The sequence below is a fragment of the Chenopodium quinoa genome, unplaced genomic scaffold (genome assembly GCF_001683475.1).
Source record: "Chenopodium quinoa cultivar QQ74 unplaced genomic scaffold, ASM168347v1, whole genome shotgun sequence".
NCBI classification, from domain to species: Eukaryota; Viridiplantae; Streptophyta; class Magnoliopsida; order Caryophyllales; family Amaranthaceae; genus Chenopodium; species Chenopodium quinoa.
The window spans coordinates 1,323,929-1,346,372 of NW_018745395.1; the positions used below are offsets into that span (position 1 = coordinate 1,323,929).

General features: G+C 33.2%; 1 protein-coding gene across 1 annotated transcript; it reads left to right on the forward strand.

Moving 5' to 3' along the window:
- Positions 1-2,388: 2,388 nt before the first annotated feature.
- LOC110712953 (protein FAR1-RELATED SEQUENCE 4-like) lies at positions 2,389-6,816 on the forward strand. Its single transcript, XM_021891414.1, has 4 exons — positions 2,389-4,760; positions 4,962-6,261; positions 6,354-6,422; positions 6,504-6,816. The coding sequence occupies exons 2-4, from the start codon at positions 5,401-5,403 to the stop codon at positions 6,591-6,593; spliced, it is 1,020 nt and encodes a 339-aa protein (XP_021747106.1). The 5' UTR covers positions 2,389-4,760; positions 4,962-5,400; the 3' UTR covers positions 6,594-6,816.
- Positions 6,817-22,444: the final 15,628 nt, after the last annotated feature.

Here is a 22,444-nt window from a genome sequence, read left to right on the forward strand (position 1 = left end):
ATTGTTCATAACCCGTAACCCGTCGTTGAGACTAAACTGTTTATGATCGAGTCGTTTACAACCCGTAACCCAATATGTTTATGATTCTATCTGTTTCAACCCACTACTCGATAAACCCAACTTATTTATGATTTAACTTGATTATAACATGACCCGTTTCTACCCGTTATCGGGCTAACTCGACTCGATAATGATCCGACTCGATTTTTACCCAATATGATTAGGACTGAAACCTGCTTCAAATTGGGTAAATTTGTTTTCAAATTGACCAAATTCAATCCAAACCGATTATGAACTAAATCGATAATGACCGGACCCCCGATCGATTTCACTCGATTTGTTTTGAATCGAAATCCATTATCAAACCGACTCATTTTAACCCAAACTAATTATGACTTGAACCGACTACAACCCGAACTGTTTTGAACCAAAACCTACTCTAGACTGGCTAAACTCGTTTTCAAACTGACCCGCTTCAACCCGAATTGATTATGACTCGAACCAACTACAACCCGACCCAAATAGAAACTACAATAAAAAAAAACCAAACAGAAACCACTCGATGATTTTCAAAAACGTCCAAAACCGACCCGATAATCATTTCAATTCGTTATAAAACGATCCGTTATAACTCGAAACTGATAAACCCAACCCAAACCCAAAATGTTTACTTGAATTGGCACCCCTATGTGGGGGTAGGTTGTTGAAATAAGGTACTGGATTCAATGGGCTATACAATGTAATTTCACATTGAGATATTAGTGGGATAAGCTCTTTGAATTAGATTTTTGCCAAACATTCCAAATTAATCTCTCTGTCCTAGATTATTTCACGTTGACAAGCAAACAACACTCAAAGAGCTTAATTATTTCACATTAACTAGCAAACAGCACTCAATCAATTATTTATTTCACATTAACAAGCAAACAACACTCAATCAATTATGGATAAAAAGCAATTTAATAGTATAGTGTACCTTGAGAAATTTGGGTAAATTTGTTACTGGCTTTTAAAAATTAGGAAAAATTGCTAAGGTCAATCCGACCTTTGCTATCTTTTAATAATTTGACCAATGTCAATCCGCTTCAAATGGTCCCAATCGATCAACTAACTTGTTATAGCAAGTTACCTAACACATGTCGGCACCTGATTAGTCCAAATAAAATTAAAATTATTTTTAAAGAAAAATATCATTAATTAATTTCTTTAAAAAAAACAACCAGCCTGCTGCGCCAACCTCCCCCTTCCCCACGATTTTCGGCTGCGCCAACCTTCCCACCCCGTTTTCCTGGAATCTGGTTAGGTGGGGTTTTGAGTGGTCTTAGGGTTAGTGGGACTTCGAAAAGGGTTTTGTGGTTGCGTTGGGTGGGGTCCTGATCGGCACGGTCGGTATCTAGGTGGTGGTGGTTTTGGATCTTGGGTGGGGATGGTAGTGGCTAAAGTGGTGTGGCTTAGGTGGTGGTGGTTTTTTTAAACAAAACCTTTTGCATGCCCTCGGTTTACACTAGTTTTATTGTACATCGAATATTTTGCGAAAAGCGACCCTTTTTTCATGAAAGTGACCTTTTTTTTTTTACAAAAGTGACCTTTTTATTCACAAAAGTGACCTTTTTTCACAAAAGTGATCCTTTTTATCACAGAAGTAATTCACTTACATATGCAAATTGCAAAACGTAGTATCAAAAATCTCACTAGTTTTTTTTGGTTTTTTTTTCAAAAGTAACCCATATTCGGTTACTTTGATTCGAAATTTCTATTACTTTGATATGTTATTATTGCTACTATTGTTACTTGATCTGTTATGAAAGATGAACTATCAATTTCTATTCATTTTTTCCTGTTAACGAGTCTCAAGCTCGTGGCAATGGTGGTGGTGGCGGCTTCCGTAGTGGGAGAAAAATTAGATGAACATACATACCTCGAAATTGGCTGTAGAAAGATGAATCATTGTTGATCAAAACAGGAAAATTATGTTACAAAATCAAGATAAAATCGAAAAGAAGAAGGAAATTGAAGAACAAAGGAGAAAGAAAGAGAAAAGAAGAAGTGCAGAGGAGAGAGAAGTTCTCCCTCCGTTTCATAATGTTAGTCCCATATATTATTTTGGGCGTTTCAAAAAGTTCTACCCATATTGAATATATTTCATTTATGACTTGATTTTTTTTTTACTTTAATTGATTGTTGATTGATGACATGACTCTAAGCAGGGAAATTTTTACCTTATATTATGCAATTATGACTTGTGTTTTCCTAATGAAAAATAAAAAAAAGTTAAATAAGGTAAACTAATTATGAAATCTGTTGTACTTTAATGTTAGATTCTAAATATATTTGTTTTCTTATTTTATGTGATTGATTCCATATGGGACTAACATTATGAAACGGAGGGAGTATCAAATAGAAACCCATGAGGAGAGAGAAAAATAGAAACTGTAGTACTCTGTAAAACTTTCGCATGCTCAACACCGCCATTCATTAAATTTTTGTGTTTTTTAAATTAGATTTTACCTTTTTTATGTAGGTTTCTTTTAATAATTTTTTTTTTTACCAATCACGTATTGACATATGTAAATTAATTTTTTTTTTTAAATCTACTCTATTGTTTACAGGTCACTTGTAAACATTTGAAAAAGATTAACATTAACACTAGGATTATTAAAAAAGAATAATTAAAAGGTGTGATTATTTTGAAAGACGAGACAATTTTTTCCAGGGAGTATTTAAGGAGTACTGCCCAGTTACTCTCAGTGATTTTTGGTTTTCGGATATCTCACCTTCCACGTGGGATTTGTTATTATTTTATTATTTTTTGTAAATGTTGGGGTTTGAGGTGAACTAACGACGTTAAGTTCCCCCCTACCCAACTGTTGCTCATCCTCTTCATTCTCTCTCCACTGTCGTCCCAATTTTTGCTCCCCCTCTTGCCGCATCTCCTCAATTTTTCCTCACTTTCGTCATGGTTTAGATTGCCATGGATCACCAGCTGCTGTAAATGGTTGCTTCGAAGGTTAGGTCAAACTATACTAAGCTTTTAATTGTTTCATTTCAGTTACTTGCAATTTGCTTGTTTTGAGATTGATTTGTGTGTAAATTGGCGAAAGGATGCTTTAATCTGGTGAAATTGGTGTTAATGTAGGTTTAATCGGTGTTATGTACTTTTTTGACTACTTGATTTGTGTGTTCTTTGATGTAAATTGGTGAAATTGTTTCTGTAATATGGTGAAATTGGTGTTCATGTTGTTATACATCTGTTTAATTACCTCATAATCTAGCCACATTGTTGTTATATAGTGTGTTGGAGTTAGGCAGTGTTCTGTTAGTCTTGTTTTGAATCACATTAAATAAATGCAAGGTTTCTAAATTTTCCTTTGAATTTTGATTGCGAACTTGTTTAATTATATAGTGGTTTTGATTGACTTGATGTGTGTATGACCTAATCTTGTTTTTGGATTTCTACTGTTTTGGCTGATGTTGGGTGGATTTCTACTAGTGTCTTCACAGTGACCTGTGGTGTTAGTAGTAATTTAGGAATAAGGTCAGAGATGGATGAGTTAGGGGCATTGATTGAAATAAGCCCTAATACAGACAAGCTGGAAAACATTTCCCTTACACCAATGGGGGAGATCTCTTCCCCAATTGGGCCAATTCAGACCATAGAGAGCCCTGAAACTGTTTCTACAAAGTCTGTGATGACCTCTATTGAACCTCCAAAAGTTGGAATGGTGTTCAATGGCTGGCAGGAAATAGAGGAATATTATAAATCATACGCAGAGCAATGTGGCTTTGGAGTTAGCAGGGTTCACATTGCATTCACGATTAAGAAAAAGAGAAGGGGAATGAACTGGAAGTGTAAATGTTGGGGTGCCCCAAATATGAGGGCAAAGCGTGACGCAAATAAAAGGGCAAAGTTAATGGAAATTGGCGGATGTGTTGCTAATGAGAATGGTGACATCTTGGAGGATGAGCTTGCTAGGGGTAGAAGGAAGTCGAAAAAATGTTATTGCCAAGCTAGGATTTACGGCAGTGTTAATCGTGAAGGGCTTTGGGTTTTGATAACGGTGGAGTTGGAGCATACTCATACCTTGGACCCCGTTCTGGCTAAGTTAGTTAGTTAAAGAATTTCATATGAAGAAGATGACGCCGTCAGTTCGTAGGAAATTGATTAATTATTATGAGGTTGGAGTACCGGTGAGTCAAATTCGTGGATGTATGAGCACGGAGAATGGAAATTTGCCTAATGTTAAGGATATGCAACATGAGGTTTATAAGGATAAACGGTCAAAGATGGCGGGTGGAGATGCAAAAGCGATGATGGCGTTTTTTGACTACATGCAGGCTGAAAATCCGAAATTCTTCCATGCTCATAGGTTGGATGAAGAAGGTCGGTTGAAGGATGTACTTTGGGTTGATGCTAGGAGTATAATAGCGTATGAAGATTTTGGAGATGTTGTCTGTTTTGATGCGACCTATATCACAAATGAGTACGATCTCCCATTTATTAACTTTGTTGGAGTGAACCAACATGGTCATTCTCTGTTGTTAGGATGTGCTCTTGTTTCACGTGAAGACTGTGACACTTTTGCTTGGATTTACCGACAATGGTTGACTTGTATGGGCAACAAAGCTCCCGCAGCTATTTTAACTGATCAAGCAGCTGCAATGAGGAAGCCACTAGCTGAAGTTATGCCTAACACCCGACATCAATGGTGTATATGGCATATACTGAGGAAATTTCCTGAGAAACTTGGGAAGTGTGCCAAGTAAGTAATTTCTGTGATAGGCTAAAGAGTTAAATGTCTCTTGTATTCTAAATGGAATTTTGATGATTTGGATTAGGTTGTGTTGCTTTGTAAAATTTTGTTTAACTGATTTGGATTAGGTTTTGAGTTGTTTTTCCTCAGTTAATTACATGTGCATTATAAGCTGTGGAGCAATAGAAAACATTCTGACCTTATTTCTAGGTATAACGATTTCAAGAATCCTTTGAAGAATGTGATATACGACAGCTTCACAATAGATGAATTCCAAAGAAGGTGGTGTGAAGCAGTGAAGTTGTATGATTTGTAAGAAAATGAATGGCTCCAAGAGTTGTTTGTAGAGAGGCACATGTGGGTGCCTGCGTATATGAAAGAGTATTTTTGGGCTGGGATGAAAACGACGCAGAGGGTTGAGAGCATTAATAGGTTCTTTGATGGATTTGTTAATAGGCACACTAAACTCTATGAATTTCCAAAAAAATATTCTCAAGCTCTGAAAAAGCGTGTGGATGATGAGATAGATGCTGATGATAGGGACCGCAAATACATCAGGCGTCTTGTTAGTGTATTTAATGTGGAGAGATTTTTCCAAAAAATTTACACTGATGCAAAATTTTAGGAATTCCAAAGAGAATGTGCTCGAATGTTGTATGTTGTTCCGAAGGTGGAGGACATTATAAGTGCCACTGCAATTCAGTACTTGATTGAAGATCGAGTTTGGATCAGGAAAAGTGGCACCAATGAAGATGTAGTGACTGAGTGCTACAGGTTTTACACAGTGACATTCAATCCAGTTACAAAAGAATGTAGTTGTGACTGTCGTAAGTTTGAGAAGGATGGGATTCTATGTAGGCACGTCATAAGAGTGTGGGATCAGAATAAGGTCAAAGATATTCCCCCCAAGTACGTAATTTCCCGATGGCGGAAAGACGTGATTAGGAGGCACACCCGGGTCAAAGTTGCATACCATGATCCAAGTCAAACAGAGGAATGCAAAAGGTACAACACGTTGCTACCAGATCTTGAATCTTTGTGCGAGGAAGCGTCTACAGTAAATGATGACACAGTAGAGATCGTCCAAGCAGCAGTTAAAAAGCTACGTGAAGAGGTTAGAGCAAGTCGCGCAAAACTAGTGGAGAATACTGCATTACCGACCTTTGAAATTGGGTCTTCACTTCCAGTTCCTCAACCAGCCACCACACCAAGTTCAAATCCTACTCACCAATCAACTCCCCAAGCATTCACACCAAGATCAACTCTTAGTCACCAATCAACTCCCCAAGCGATCACACCAAGATCTACTCACCAAGCATCACCCCATGCAGTGACACCGAACACCGGTTGTGCCAGACCTAACCCCAATATTAGTAAAGGATCTACAACCAACAATGATGGAGTTAAAGATCCAATAATTAAAAAAAAACTTCGAGGCCGTCCAAAGGGATCTCGGAACAAAACCCTTGCTGAGTTAGGTTACAATACCACCAAGCCTAACACAAGAAAGGTCTTACATGTAACACTAGAGGTTTTTATTTTTCCTTAATTGCATGTATTCTTCTGGATATGTTAACTCTCTTATGTTATAATTGCTTGCAGGACTGTGACAATAAAGGTCAGTCAGTTGAACCCCGACCCAGTAGCTCCAATGTCAAAACGAAGTTACCGGTAACATTCTGGAAGCTGTTTCACCCAAAGCTGCTATATGTTGTTAACATTCTATATGATGTTAACATTTTTTCATTGCAGGTGAAGCGTAAAAAGGGTCATAACCCATATGCTGAGTTTTGGAATGTTTCGACTGAAGTTCAAGTATCATGTGAAGAACTTCCTCTGTAGATACTGACGGAGGAATATTCTACAGACTCCCATTTATTCTAATTAATCTGGCTTTGTGAGATATCACATATGTGGGCTTAAAAAGTTTAATCCAAACACTAGAGTGAGTTTATTATCATGGTGAATGTTGTCCTGAGTTTGTTATCCAAACACCCGAATTATGTTAATTGTGAGCTCGATTTAGAAACTTTGTGTTGTTAATGGTGTTCTCGTTTCATATTTAGATACTGTGTGATCTAATCTCTTTACTTGATCTATTCTACCTATCATGATTAGTGTCATTGAAATTTTGAGTGTAAGGATTATGGTAAGGAATACGAAAGTAACTTTCTCATATTCTTGACAGTGGAATCTTTACCATTTTGACCCGTTGCTATCCCTCGTCAGGAAAAATTAGTGTTGTTGTACTTTACTTATTATGTACAAAATTTATAATACTTGAATTACTTGTTTACACTAATGAACAATTAAGTCAATGTAATTATTAATATAAATGAAAAAATTAAAAATCATATTAAATCAATTAGTAATAAAATTAAATCAATTAGTAATAAAGGACTCGTTAAAAATAAAGGACTGATTTTATAATACTTGAATTATTTGTTTACACTAATGAACGATTAAGTCAATTAATAATATAATTAATAAAATGTTTGTAAAAAATATTTTCTACTTATGCATGTATAGAAGTTTATTGTGAATGGACATATGAATGACAAAAAACATATCTACTTTGACCTCTTATTCTTACTATGTTGAATAATTATTACTATGTTGAATTTTTGATGGGAATATGTAGTTTTTTGGAAAAGAATCTTACTTATTGATTTCTGCCAAACATTTATTAGTATTTTAGTACGGTGATAACCTTTTTTGAAGATTTTTTATATAATAGCCAAGGGCTAAGTCTTTGATTTTCCATTTGCATAAAGGCTTCTATGGCTTCACTCACTGCTCCCTTTACTGTTGAGTATGCTACTAAGCATCAACGTAGCGTGGTAAGGATTTAATAAGTCAGAATTTTCATTAATTTTAATTAGTGTTGCAACAATTAAGTTGGATTGTGCTATTCTAATTGTGTTATCCCTAGTATCTTATATTTTATAACTGTTGAGTAGTATACTTTTCAGCATCAAAGATTTTAAGTTTGGTGAATTTTTATTATAAGTTGTTTGAATTTTTATTTTAATTTGTTACAATTGCAACATTTAATTGTCATTGAATGATTAGCTTTTTGGTTGTTGTTCTAATGAATAAAAAATTTCTACTTATGCATGTATAGAAGTTTATTGTGAATGGACATGTTGAATAATTATTACTATGTTGAATTTTTGATGGGAAAATTAGCCTGGTATGTGGTATGGAAAAACCAGAGTTTCCATCTTATTTCGTTTTAGTTTGTAGTTTTTTTTTTTAATTATACTCTAGTTTGGTGCTATTCCAATTATCACCTGCAATGATTTTAATTCAAATGTGTGTGTATACTCAGCCCATTCCTGGTGTGTTTAGAGAGGTTTTAGACAATGGTTCTTTGCGTGTACGCATATTGTTGCATGGTAGTGTTAAAGAGTGGAAAGTAACTATGGTGCATGAAGAGGATGACGAGGATGTCAATAATGGCTGGAAAACTATCTTGAAACCTGGTTGGCCTGAGTTTGTGAAAGACAATTGCTTAAATTCTGGGGACATTCGTATTTCACTTACTCAGGGCACAATGCTATTGTAGTCCAGATTTGAATTAAAATCATTATAGGTGATAATTGGAATAGGAAAAGGTAAAGACGTTGGGAGTTCTAGTAAAAGACGTATTGGGCGTATACCGGCTTATCTGAGGTCTTCTCCGGAAATGATCGAGACTAATGAATGGATTGATGATCTTGCGCAAGGTTGCCCTTCACCAAATTTCCGATTTATTGTTACTGCAGCCTATCTTCGTAAAGCAGCTATTGTAAGTATCTTGATTATAAGACTTTGATAAGTTTACTTGTCACATGGTATGAGCTTATTAAGTGAAATCACGCTTTTATTAAGTGAAATCACGCTTTTAATTCTTATTCTACTTTTTTATGCAGAATATCCCAATTGATTTTGCAAGGCATTGGCTAGTTCATTACCTCGAGACAACTTATCATGTTGTGCTCCAAAAGTTTGACACTCAGTTCGATGTGGAATTATACATTGAAAGAAAAAACGGTGTGATCACTGAGTGCCTTATAAGAAAGCTGAGGGATTTTCTCGATCGCTACAATGTTCAAGAGAACTAAGGTGCTTTCATAACGTTGTCTAGGACATCAAATCATCTTATATTTGATGTAGACCTAGTGCTAGTTTAGGTGTTTTGTGTACTTGTTTTTCATGTGTTTAAAAAGTCTAGAACCTACGTCCTAATCCGAAATTTCTTTTATGATTTCAAATGCAATCTTATGCATCTCTATTATCTAGTGGAAATGAAAATCGGATATTTAAATACGATCCCAAAATCCCAATCAAAATATTTTGTAATTTTTTGTCCTGATAATTTCTTTATAAATGCTATACTAATTCGTTATTTGAAAGAAATATTTATATTCAATATTACATAAGTTAAAATAAAATATAAATTCACAAGTTTACCAACAATCAATTCACAAGTTTACCAACAATCAAAATATAAGCAGTAAAATCAACTATAATTCTTCCAACAAATCACCAATTAATTGTCTAGTAAGTGTTGAAATAAAACATAAATTCACAAGTTTACCAACTAATAATTAAGCAAAGAAATGCTAGAGAAATTACATAAGTTAAACATCTCCAAAATGGAAATTGACCACTAATAACACAAAATATAGAAAGCAGACATTGCTAGCAAAGCATCCATATCATGACATCCAAAAACAATATTACAAGTACCTAATTTGCAATGCACTAAGGAAGAAATTAATCCACAACTTCATAGTCTAAATCAAAGTCATATAAACTTACTACACTCACCCTTGCTTTCACATCCTTTTCCTTTGACACCCACAATTCTTCTCTTCCTGACTGGCTCCTCGTCCGTATCACTATCAAGATCAATCGGAGACTTAAAATCGCTACCAATTTTTAAATCCTTACCCTTTTTTTATTTTCGCCATCCTCAGCACATTTTGAGTCCTTTTCTTTGTTTTTGTTTCTTGCTTCCTCATCGCATTTAGCAATTTCAGCATCAATGTCTTTCATCTCTTCCATAAGCATTTTAAGCTTATGCTTTAGTTGAAAATGAATTTGATTGGATGCAATGAACTGTCCCTTTACATTATCTTTCCTTTTTACAAGGAAATTTCGGTACCAATCATTGAACGAGGTGTCATCATCGCTTCCTGCCATGGGAGAGGTTTGAAGCTTTGAAGTAAAAACAATGGAAGAAGAAGATTGATATGAAAAGGCATTTCTGATTGCTGAGGAATGATGGGTAGATGTGTTTAATTGCAAAGGCAAGCCGTCAGTTTTTAATTGTCCTTTCAAATTCCTTCTTTAGGATGCAAAAGGGAATAGTTGACTTTTTCACTCCGTGCACGTAAAACGAAGTGACACTTAAGATAATAATAACTAAGAGTGTCATTCAGGTTTTTCGTTCAGTTTTGTGTTGGGTTTATCGGTTTTCGGTTTGTAACGGGATGTTTTTAAAGGTTTGGAATTATTAACTAGTAACTTTGGGTCACTCTTCAATGGTTTAAATACTTGATTCTCGGTTTGGGGTTGTATCAGTGCGGCTTGATATTGGGTACGGTTCATTAATGATTGAGTATTTGAAATAAATGAAATTAATTTAAATAAAATTTGGGTTACACATTTTAATACTACACACTTAAATATTAGTACATATTAGATCAGAGATTAATCTTCTCATCATATCTCTAACCTTTAAATTAGGAGTTTTGCCAAAAATTACTCATAATTATGTTATGTGTTCGATTTTGATGTATGACTTTACTTGCATATATTGTTTGTCATTTGATTTTGATGTTTTATTATGGTTTTATTTAATTTCAGATGTTAAATATTTTACTGATTGCTAAATATTTTACTGATTTATTGCATGCATTTTAGATTGATTAGAAACTAATGCATTATTAATTCATAATAACTTTAATAAATTAAATAGTAATATTATAGTATAACTGAACATGGTATGGTTTGGTATGGTTTGACTCTAAACCAAACCAAACCGCAAAATACGGTTTGGTCAATTTTCTAAACCAAACCAAACCATATTAGTATCGAAACCAAACCAAACCGCAAAATACTGTTTGGTCAATTTTACAAACCAAACCAAACCATATTAGTATCGAAACCAAACCAAACCATATTAGTATCGAAACCAAACCAAACCAAACCGTAATAATGCGGTTTGGTGCGGTTTGGTATGCGGTTTATGATGAGACGACATTTTTTCCTAAAAATTGTCAAATATTAATAAATTTATAATAAAGTTCAAATAATTAGCCCAAGGGATTAAATTCTACTACAAATTTTTAATAAAAATAACAACAAACTAATCAAGTGCTAAGTGCTAACACAATAACACATAATAAAAATAATACATAACAAATTAACAGTGGAAAAAAACATAATACATTTGTCCAAAAAAATAATTCATACTACATTATAGTTATATGACCTATTGAATTTTAAGTATTGATATTTGAGATTGAGTATAGAGTATAGTAGTATATTGACTGTATAGTCTTCTAATGATTTTTCATGTTTTTATTTATTTATTTTTTTTAATAATATGTCATAACTATTATAATTTATTTAAAAATTATATAAATATTAAACCGCAAACCGTATTTCCCAAAAAATCGAAACCAAACCGTATTTTTTCAAACCGTAAACCAAACCAAACCGCTAAAATGCGGTTTGGTCTGGTTTGGTTACGGTCCAGACCAAACTGTGTACAGCCCTAACTTTAATAGTCCCGTAAACTTGCAGCATCAATCAATCATTAATTCATACTTAATCAAGACGCATAATAAATAATTATAATTGGCTAATAATAATTTAAATATTCATATTCTACAATATGATTTAGTTGACAAACCAATTGAGATTTACAACTGAATTCATCTAGCCTTTCCTATTCCCTAGCCCTTTTGTTATACTTCTTCAAAACCTCATCCAATTCTTTTTTTTCATTTTCTTTATCCTCTTTCAACCGTTGAAGTTGAATAGCACCTTCAGCCGCTGTTTTCTCTACTCGATCTAAAAACTTGACAAATTCAGGAACTACATGAGGTGCTTGAGTAGCAGCTCCTTCCACACCTCCAGACGCATTTCTCAAAATTGAATAAACTTCAGCCGTTTTTTTTTTCAGTCTCCATCTTCAGTGAATGTGCTCCAGCTCTAATGACCTCCATGATACGGCCATGCACAGCACAAAAATCCTCATACTTAGCAATAGCATCATCAAGCTCCTTTGAGTCTCGCATCCTTATGATTTTTTAGACAAAAAAACTTAATAGTAAAGATCTCTTTACAAACATTAATCACCTTCAAATAATAGACTTTCTAAGTCAAACACTACGTCAGGATACCAATAGGGCAATGTGGTAATTCTTATTTTAATTTTTTTAGTGCTACAACTCTCAAGAGTCAAGAACCTCCTTATTTATGTTGCACCATATATATCCTCTAGTAATCCAACCTCCCTTATTAATTTCTACACTTTTCTATTCTTATGTCACTTCAAATTAGTATTTTTACAATCACCTCAATTCAATTACCTGATATTGTAATGTATATTTCTCCATTCTAGAATTTTCGACAAAAAAAAAGTTAACTACGACCAAATTAAAAATAAACAATTCGTATTCCTTAACTACGACAAAGTATTCAAGCAAATAATTTTGACTAAACATTATTATTCTTATCAAATTGATACATATCTTCCAATATATAAAGGGCCCTTTTATTCATTTTAGAATAGCAAATTGCAACGGCCTTGCACTTCAATATCAACTTCATGCAAAACAAATCATCATTACTTCAAGAAGAGCACATTTTTTATCCTAGGTAAATTATATAAAAGCACTGTAACATGCATCACACAAACACCATATAATCGATTTATATATGTGAAAATATCCAAATTTTAGCATCCACAATACATAAAGTGCATCTCAAGCATAATTTAAGCAAAATCGAATTGCACCACATCATAATTCCCTTACTGAACTCATAATTGAACCTCCCATAAGAAAAGCATTCATTACCCTAAAACATAAGAATGTATACCAGATAATTCACAAAATCAAGTAAAATGTTAAGTACTAACCTTAATCAGCAATTTGTCAAAGTGATTCACCACAAATTGAGCTTCAATGAGCTTCACAACAGGGGAGAGAGTTTGGAAGTTGAACGATCAAAATGTTTTCCCTATTTCTTTTCTTTAAAAAATGAGATTCTTTTGTGAGAAGACATAGAGGCAGCAGTTTGGAAGTCGGACCTACATAGAGGCAAGGGGTAGCACGTGCTACCCTTTTAATTTTTTTTTTTTATAAAAAAAATTAACTTTAAATAGTACAAATAAAATATACTAAGTTTATATATAATTTCTTGTATAATAGCACATAGTAATGTGTGATGGTTTGGTGGTGCGAAGTATGTATATTAAAGTTGTACGCATGAACTGGAGGTAAGAAGCTCGACACCTCTTCGAACATCTTTTTTCAAGTTTTTTTTTTTAATCCTTTCAATTGAAAACTTCCCATAATATGAGTTACTATGTAGAAATAGCTTTCTAATCTACCATACTCTTCCCATTATCTTTTTTAAAACCCTGTATTTAATCATTAAATTATGTAGTATTAAAAAGCGATAATAATCTAACTAGTACTTTAGAAGGAATTAGAGAAAGTCATAAAGTAATATAATATAGAGGTAGTTGGGTTAGTAGAAGGTAAATTAGAAAAGAGAGAATCAAAATTAATCATTTTATTAGATCTACTAGATAAGAGAAGTTTAAACATCTAATATAAGTACATAAGTATAAAGTTAATTTAAAGATGTTTTAATTGCACATATTCCCAAGATTACGTTAATTTAAAACATTTTTGAATCCCCAAAAAACAACATCTAATTCTAAACATGCTTAATTAAAGTCATATATCAACTCTATTCATGTTTGATAATACAGAATAACAACTTACCGAATTACGTCGTATAATTGTAATATCAATTAAATGAACAAATGTTCCTAAAACTAAGTGAATATAAAGCAAAACAAGTTTCATATATGAATTAAGAATTGAAAAAATGATATACATGAATTAAGAATTGTAAAAACTCTTAATCTTATTCTCGGACACTATGCTTGAGAAAATGAAAATGGTATAAATTAAAATTTTATATTTTGGAAGTCTTAAAGTCTATATTCTTTCAATATTTCGTAATTATTGTTATTTAGTGTACTCTTAATTACAATCAAAATGTGGGATTGTTTGATTGACTACATCCCCCGTATTTTCCTTCAAATTCTATGAATGTAGACCATACTTAGAATTTTCTTCTCGTAATTCCCTGATTCATGGTCTAAAACCCTTTAATTTTCCTTAAATTTTTTTATTTAGGTGTATTTTCAAAGCCCTATTTATACTTTGATATTTAGGTACATATTTTGCATGGTTCATATATTGTACCCTAATCTTCTGCTCTGTCTTTCATCTTCTTTTTCTACTTTGTTTTTTTTTTTTAAATCCAAAGAATTCATTTCTGTATAATAATGGCGGCTAGCACTGGTAGCTCTGCCACTACTGGTAGCGTATTTGCACCGCCAGTTTGGAGATTTGATGAGTCAAAATCACAAGAAGATAATGCTGCAAGTTTCCGGGTGTATGTCACCGCTATGCCGAACAAGATGAACAATCACTTAGAATTTCTAGAACAAGGAATTTCAAGGGTGACGAAAAAATGAAAAAGAAAAGGAAGAAACTACTAGCCAAAAAAAGCGACAGAATGCAAGGGATGGCTGTGGTGAATGGCCAGTTATGATTGTTGAATCTGACAGTGATGAAGTTCAGAGCAAATCCAATGACGGAGGTACAACTAAAAAGAAAAGGGAGGATACTAACCAAAAAATTGAAAATCAGAAAAATGGTGCAGAGGAAAAGGATGAGCCAAGTGAAAAAAAGGAATAATTAAAGGAAATTCTGTTAGGGGTGGTTTAGAATAGTAGCTTAAGTTTTTTTTAAATAATTTCTAACTAATGAAAATGTATATGTCTTATTTTGAAATGTTAATGTTAATTTCTATTTACTACAACTTGGATGCCCTAAATATACATATATTGGCAATTGAGATTTGTGAATTTTTGCATAACTCTTTTTAAAACAACATTATTGCTAACAAATACCATTGCTACCAGATTATTATTTTCTGTGTGGAAACATGGTAATAGTAGGTGACATGGAAAACACATCTTTAAGTTTTCCAATTGGATGGAAAAAAGTTACGATTGCAAATTAATGAGTTTGCACGAAACTATTTTCACTCCAACCTTAAGTTACATTTTCCGATGTTTCGGGAATATTGTTATTATAAAAATGTTACCTTCATGCCGTTGGGATTATATAAAAATTCAAATCAAGCCCTAATACAGTAATACTCTAATCGTACATATTTTAATTTGAATAAATAACATGATATCAGATGCTATAAAACTAAAATTTTATGTATTAGAAAAATTAAGATGATGTAAACTACTACTACATAGTCTATAATATCGCCAATCGAATACCAAGTGAACTTCACTTTTGTAAAAAAAAATAAAAAAAATATACAGGAAGTGAAAAAATGGGTTTTGGGATTCAAACAAGGGACCTCTCAGATACGGGCCTGCTTACTTTACAAAGTCAATTCGTATGACTAGGTATAACTCACTTTGCATCGGTCCATTCTACTAGAGTATATTATAAGTTTCACATTTCAAGACGTTTACTTATAGCTAGTCAAGACGATTACTTATATGTCATATACAATCACCTATGATCTTTACTCATTCTAAATTTGTTTACACGTTCTTAGTACTCTTTATGGAATCCTTTACTCCCTCCGTTTGGTTTTGTCTACGTTACAATAAAAGAAACTATACAATCGAAGCATCAATAAAATAATAAACGCATTAATAAAACAACAATAGAAGCATCAATAAAATAATAGAACCATTAATAAAACAACAATAGAAGCATCAATTAAATCGAATCTAGCTTGAACCTATTGACTAATTTAGATAGTCGAATCCAATGTAAATCAAGCCGAATCATTGTAAATATAACTTTACGCACCTATGAGTCGTAACCATGATCGATTACTAACATGCTAACCCTATAACATCAAAACCGAAATAATACAACCAACATACTTAATAAACAAACCGAATTATAATCATAATCCAACAAACCAGCAACTTAATTGTTCAACAAAGAAATAGAAACTTAATTTTCCAACACTCACCTAAGGCAGCATAAGCATAATTGTTCAAAACATAAGCAAACAAACCAACACATATTCTAAGCCAACTACAACAAAAAATTACAACATGTTTATCAGCATCCAAAATCAGATGTAGTTGGCATAGATTTAACAACCTCATTACTCAAGCTTTTCGATGGTTGATGTCGAGTGCCCGTATGCACCTGAATCCGATCCAGAAACCTCCGGAGACCAGCGATCACGTACATGATATGAGGGTACGGATCGTTGGTGGGACTTCTAGATCTCCTCTGCCTCACTGCCCATTGCCTTGGCCTGCGCCTATTTCCCACTGGTTGCACTTCTTGACCAACTTGCCCAGCAGCTTCTCCTGCACCAGGGGTGCCTGACCAGACGCATCACCCACTGCATCTTGCCCATCCCCAGCCCCACCAGTAACCCTCTTCATTGCCTGCGGCTTTGCCGCCTTTGTGGGCCTCCTTCTACCTCCCAACTTAAGCCTAGTGTCCTTAGACGCCTGTTCCTTTTGTTCCTTCTGTCTTTGTGCTTCAATGGCTTGTGCCTTTTCAGTATGAATTTTGGAAATGGATGTATCAACTTCGTTCAATTGACACTGAAGGTTGTTGCACCAGATCTGGTAATCAGTTAATTGCTCTTTTATCAGTTTCTGCCTCAACTCAAGGAACTGAAGTTCAGAATATTTGGGGTGATCGTGATCTGACAGTATCATGGGTTGTTTCCCTTTGTTCCGTTTCACCATTTTGAGTAAAAGGATTAGATAGTAAGATTCTGGGAAGAGAAATGAGACAAAAAACTAAAATGTAAAAAGTAAGAACAATTTTCAGAAGAGAAGTTATGCACAAAACGGGAATGGAAGTTGAATTTAAGATAATGGGAGGGGAGAAGTTATTTTGTCATGGGATGATGTCATACGTGACCTTTCAATTCCCTCTCTCAATTCCCACAATCATAACCTCTTTTTTTGCCCACAATCATACCCTCTTTTTTTGCCCCTTAATATTTTAAGTTTTTAAAACCAAATATACAACCTTAAGATTACTTTAACTACAAATTAATTAATTTAGCGACATTACCCAAAATCAAATTTAATTAGCACGTCCCGTCAAAAGAATAGGATTTTATAATGTTACATCTATATATGTTGTTAATTACGAGTTAAGCTAAATAGAAGGAGGAATTATAGTTAAATACGTACGAGTTCAAAATATTTTGTCCTTTAACAATTGAACACATGTTGTGGCCTCCTACACATAAAATGGAAATGCACTCATGGTCATATAATTACCCATCGACACTTGTATTAACAATATATTAAGCTAGGTCAAAGCCCGTGCAATAGATGCACGGTTGTTCAATAATGTTATAAATAGTGTTTTTTAAATTTAAGGAGTACAAAGTACATTAATGAAATTAACATTGTACAAAGTTAATTTTATATTTTTCATTTAAATATATATATATATGTATGTATGTATGTATACATACATACATACATATACACATACATATATATATATATGTATGTGTATATGTATGTATATATACATACATACATACATACGTACGTACATATACACATACATATATATATATGTGTATATGTATGTATATATATATACACATACATACATACATATACACATACATATATATATATATATGTGTATATGTATGTATTATATATACACATACATATATATACATATATATATTTATAATTATATTATATATATATATATATATATATATATATATATATATATATATATATATATACACAACAACAACTTTTATTGGAGGAAATTTTTTTAATATACTACTGTCAAGTTTTCATTTTGGTTTAACCTTTAGTAGTATGGAATAGATTTTACAATAGAAAATTTCTTGTATCGACACGTGGTCTCCATTTATCAAGCCTTTAATTAATTGAAAATTTACCAAAACAACCTGTTATATTTTTCTATTTATCAAGCATTTGAAATGAAAATTTCTATTGTAGTTGGTGGCCTTAGGTTCGAATCTCCCCCCCCCCTTTATCATTTATTTTTTTCGCTTTTTGATTAATTTATTTCTTTTTTTAAAAGGCTTTTCTGATTGATTTCTATATCTTGTTGAGAAAGACTTTTTTCGATTAATTTAAAAGACTTTTTTCGGTTGATAAAAGGGACTAGCTTGCAAATACTAAAAATTTTAACCTAGTAGCTACACCATTGTTGCACATCTTGTTGATTAGCTACACCATTATAATATAGATTTATATTCAAAATTCCAAGTTAGTACTCCAGTGTATGTAATTTGTATTATTCCTAATGATGAATTAAAATAAAACCGGAGGAAGTATCCTTGTTTGTGTACTATGTGGTAATGTATACATAAAAGGCCGATTAAGGAAAACTAATTTTATAGAGTACCCTAAAGTAGTTTAAATTAATTTATCTGCATAACAATTATTTATAATTAGATAGAAACAGTATTGAAATAATCATAAATATACTTTCCTTAATACTTTTAATTCGATAAAACAGACTCGTAAAAAGTGAAAATGGAAAAATCAAATAACCTACTTGTAAAAAATGAAATTGGAAAAATAAAAAATAAGTATTTCAAGGAGTAATGATTACATTATGGAAAATTGGAGAATATCATTAAATGCATTGCCTACCCCAAAGAAGACATACAATCTTCTTACCTATGGCGGCGCATCTCTATGACAGGGCTAGTGATTCAAATATCTAGTTTTTTTTTGTTTTTTTATTTTGGGTTTTTAAAGTAAACACTACAATAACTTTTAATTCATTTGGAGTCCATTCATGTTACGAATAACGCTTAGCCACTCCCCTTTCTACGAGTAAAATGATTAATACGGAGTATTATTTTTTTCCTTTTGATAAAAGTAAAATGAATATAATTATTTTGAGAATAAGTTCATAATTTAGTAAACTGAGGTTTATAACCACGTATTAGGTAGGTGCAAATCGGGTACCCTGTCAAAATTTTAGGGCCCGGACCAAAAATTTGGAACCGGAAATGACTTTGGGTCCAAATTCTAAACCTGACTTTGATTTGGATATGGTTTCGATTTAGGATACCCAATTATGTACAAAATTATTCAGAATATAAAATAGATTATGACACTTATTTCCTTTTATTTTCATTTATAATGTTTCATACTTGTATTTATATGTACATAAAGTTATTTTATTTACGTTAGCTACTTGTATTTATGTTAGCGTTTAACACTTATATACTAAGTAGATACATTTATCGTAATTGTATTCTATAAAAAACTTATTAGTTAATCCGGGTCCTAAAAATCATGAATTGGAATTGGAACCGGATGCAACAGGTTCCTTATTTTATTACCCGGAATTGGAACCACTGGGTACAATTCTGGCTCGTGACCCAATGATTACTAACTGGTTCATTATCTTGAAAATTTTGCTACCCCCGACTACGTATTTCATTCAAATCACTTACGCCTTTCGATAAGCAAAAGTGAAATATATCATATTAAGTTAATTTATCAGCAAAACTAATTAATTTAATGTGCAATCCCATAATTAATGAATTGACTATTAAAGTGAAATAAATTAGCTTTTAAGGGTCTAACTTACAGTAACAATCAATGCAACCTTGTGAAATATATCATATTATTCCAAGAAATAATTACAATAGTAAATATTAAAAATAGGAATATTTAAAAGATTATTTTAATAGGAATATTTTAATTAGAATTGTAAAAATAATAATATCACCACACTTTTAGAATTTTATAACTTGTTAAATAGAAAAAAATCACACAATGTTGCTAATTAACTATTATCAACCATACAATATCAATACTAATACCACCATATGCAACTACCATTTGTCAAGTTATTTAATTATACACAAGTTTCAAATAGTTTATCATTTTTGTGTATGTCAAGGTCATTATGCATGTCAATGAAACCCCCTAACATTATTGCTTCCCTAATTAATCCCTTGTAACACCCCTTAACTTATTGTTATCTTTGTAACTTATGTACTTTGCATTGCCCATTGATTTAAGTAAGATTACCCTAATTGAAGACACTTTTATTAATCCCCAATTTATCCCTTGTAACACCCTTCTACAGCTTTCTTCTATTTTTTTTTCATCCAATTTAAGACACTTTAATTTTCCAATTTCAATTTTTGTCCAATTTCAATTTAAGACGCTTTAATTTTCCAATTTCAATTTAAGACACTTTAATTTTCCAATTTCAATTTAATTTTCCAATTTCAAAATATCCCCACAGTATTCTGTAACTATATCACTGATATATCCACTAACATATACAAATAACAAAATTAACAAAAATTGAACTCGAAATTAATTTCAAACAAAATGAATTATATATTGCGAGTAGATAAAGTACCAAATTGCATAGTTTATAACTTGAAAACAATTCAACGATCAGGAGAATCATACATAGATAACCTGTACATTCCATAGCACGAGTACAAAAGGAAAAACATCCTGACTTCATAGATAATTACATGCATCAAGTTAGATAACTATTTTCATAATAACAACCCAGAATTAGATAATCTATCCAAAACATATTACCCAGATTCATATCTAAACTAATTACGCCAAGGCCACAACCCCCAAAAACAAAAGCAATCCAAACTCAACCCCAGATAATTACCTTCAATGATCAGGAGATCTGCGACGATACATACTACTGTCGTCGCTGTCATCATCACAGTAGTTATCAGAAGAGTAAGGTTCAGAGTCATACCATTCGTCGTCGTAGTTCCATTCGTGAAACCCATCTGCATCCCAATAGCCTTCATCATCATACCCCTCTGCGTCTTCTTCATCCAGAAAATCAACAAGATTTTGGTCATTCTTTGATCCCATGTCTTCTTCAGAAGATTCCTCAAAGTCTTCAGCCTTCTCTTCATCGGAGTATTCAGCATCTTCGTCTGTTTCACGCTCTTCAGAACCTTCCTTCTCCTTCATGTCAGACCCATCTTCTTCATCACTAGCGTCTGCATCGTTGCCCCCAATACCCTTGCTTCCACTAGCAGCTTCATCGTCCTTTTCGCCTTCTTCCTGTTTCTCTTCATCATCTTCTTCTGTGTCAGATGGTATGCCAATTGGATTATCAGTACCTGCATTGACATCCCACTTCCGCTTTCTGGATTATTCTCCAACTTTATACTCTGATTTTTTGGATCTCTCATCTCGAAGGTACTCACGGTATGATTTCATATCTTTGATTATGTCTTCGAAGTATTCATTAAAACTGGATAAGTTTTCGTCAAGTGGTTTTTTGGGGTTAGGTTTCCATGCGGCTGGGTTGAAAGGCTGGTTTTTTGCTGCACTTTTGCTACCAACTACCATTTTTGAGAGTTGAAAGAAAGGAAATTGAAGAAGAAAGGGAAAGGAACAATCTAGACAAAGACAAGGAAAAGAAAGAGGAAGTGTAAGGGCAGAGGAATTGTAAGAAAATTAAAAGGAAGAAAGGACAGTGATGAAATACTTACCTCACCACTTCACGTGTTAAAGGAAATGTTAAAAAAAAGTTATAGTGGGCCCTAAAATGGTCTAATTACATCAAAGGTTGCAATTTATTGAATGCATAATATAGAAACAAACATACGTACTATACCTTCCAAAAAACGCTTTTCAGAAAGAATGTTCTTTTTATATGTTACTCACAATCCGAGAATCCTTTTTCCTATTTCACGAGTTAGGTAAAGGGGTGCTAATTGAGTTGAGTACCTCACGAGTAATTAGAAATGGACTTGGTCAACCTTCGGTCAAAACTGGAATTCTATTCGCCGACTCAAGATGTTTAAGAGCGTTACGATTGCCAAGGCAAGCTTGCTCCTGAGTAACTCGGTAATATTATTTTAATATACAATTTGCAAACAAAGTTACAATCTATAAATAACGAGCACGAGTTCAGCTCGACCAGGCAATCCTGACCCAGACCCGATGACCTGACCCATGATCCGAAATCGACCCGAAACCAGCCACTCAAAATTGACCCAAAACCCGAATTAAGCCGACCCGACCCATACCCGACCCAAAGTGGATCTGACTCGACGTTGACCCGAAACCCGAAATGACCCAACCCGAAACGAACAGACCCGAGATGACCCGACCCAAAGTTGAGCCGAGACACGGAATGACCCGAACCGAAGTTGACCCGAGACCCGAAGTTGACCCGACCCGAAAATGACCCGACCTTTAACTTCTTTTAGTAAATAATTATATAAGTTATAAAAAGTTTATATTAGGAAGTTATACATTAAAATAGACCCAACAACAACTAACATGACTACATTGACTTTCGAATAATACCTAAAAAAGATGGTCAAAGTGAGATGTAGTGAAAAAT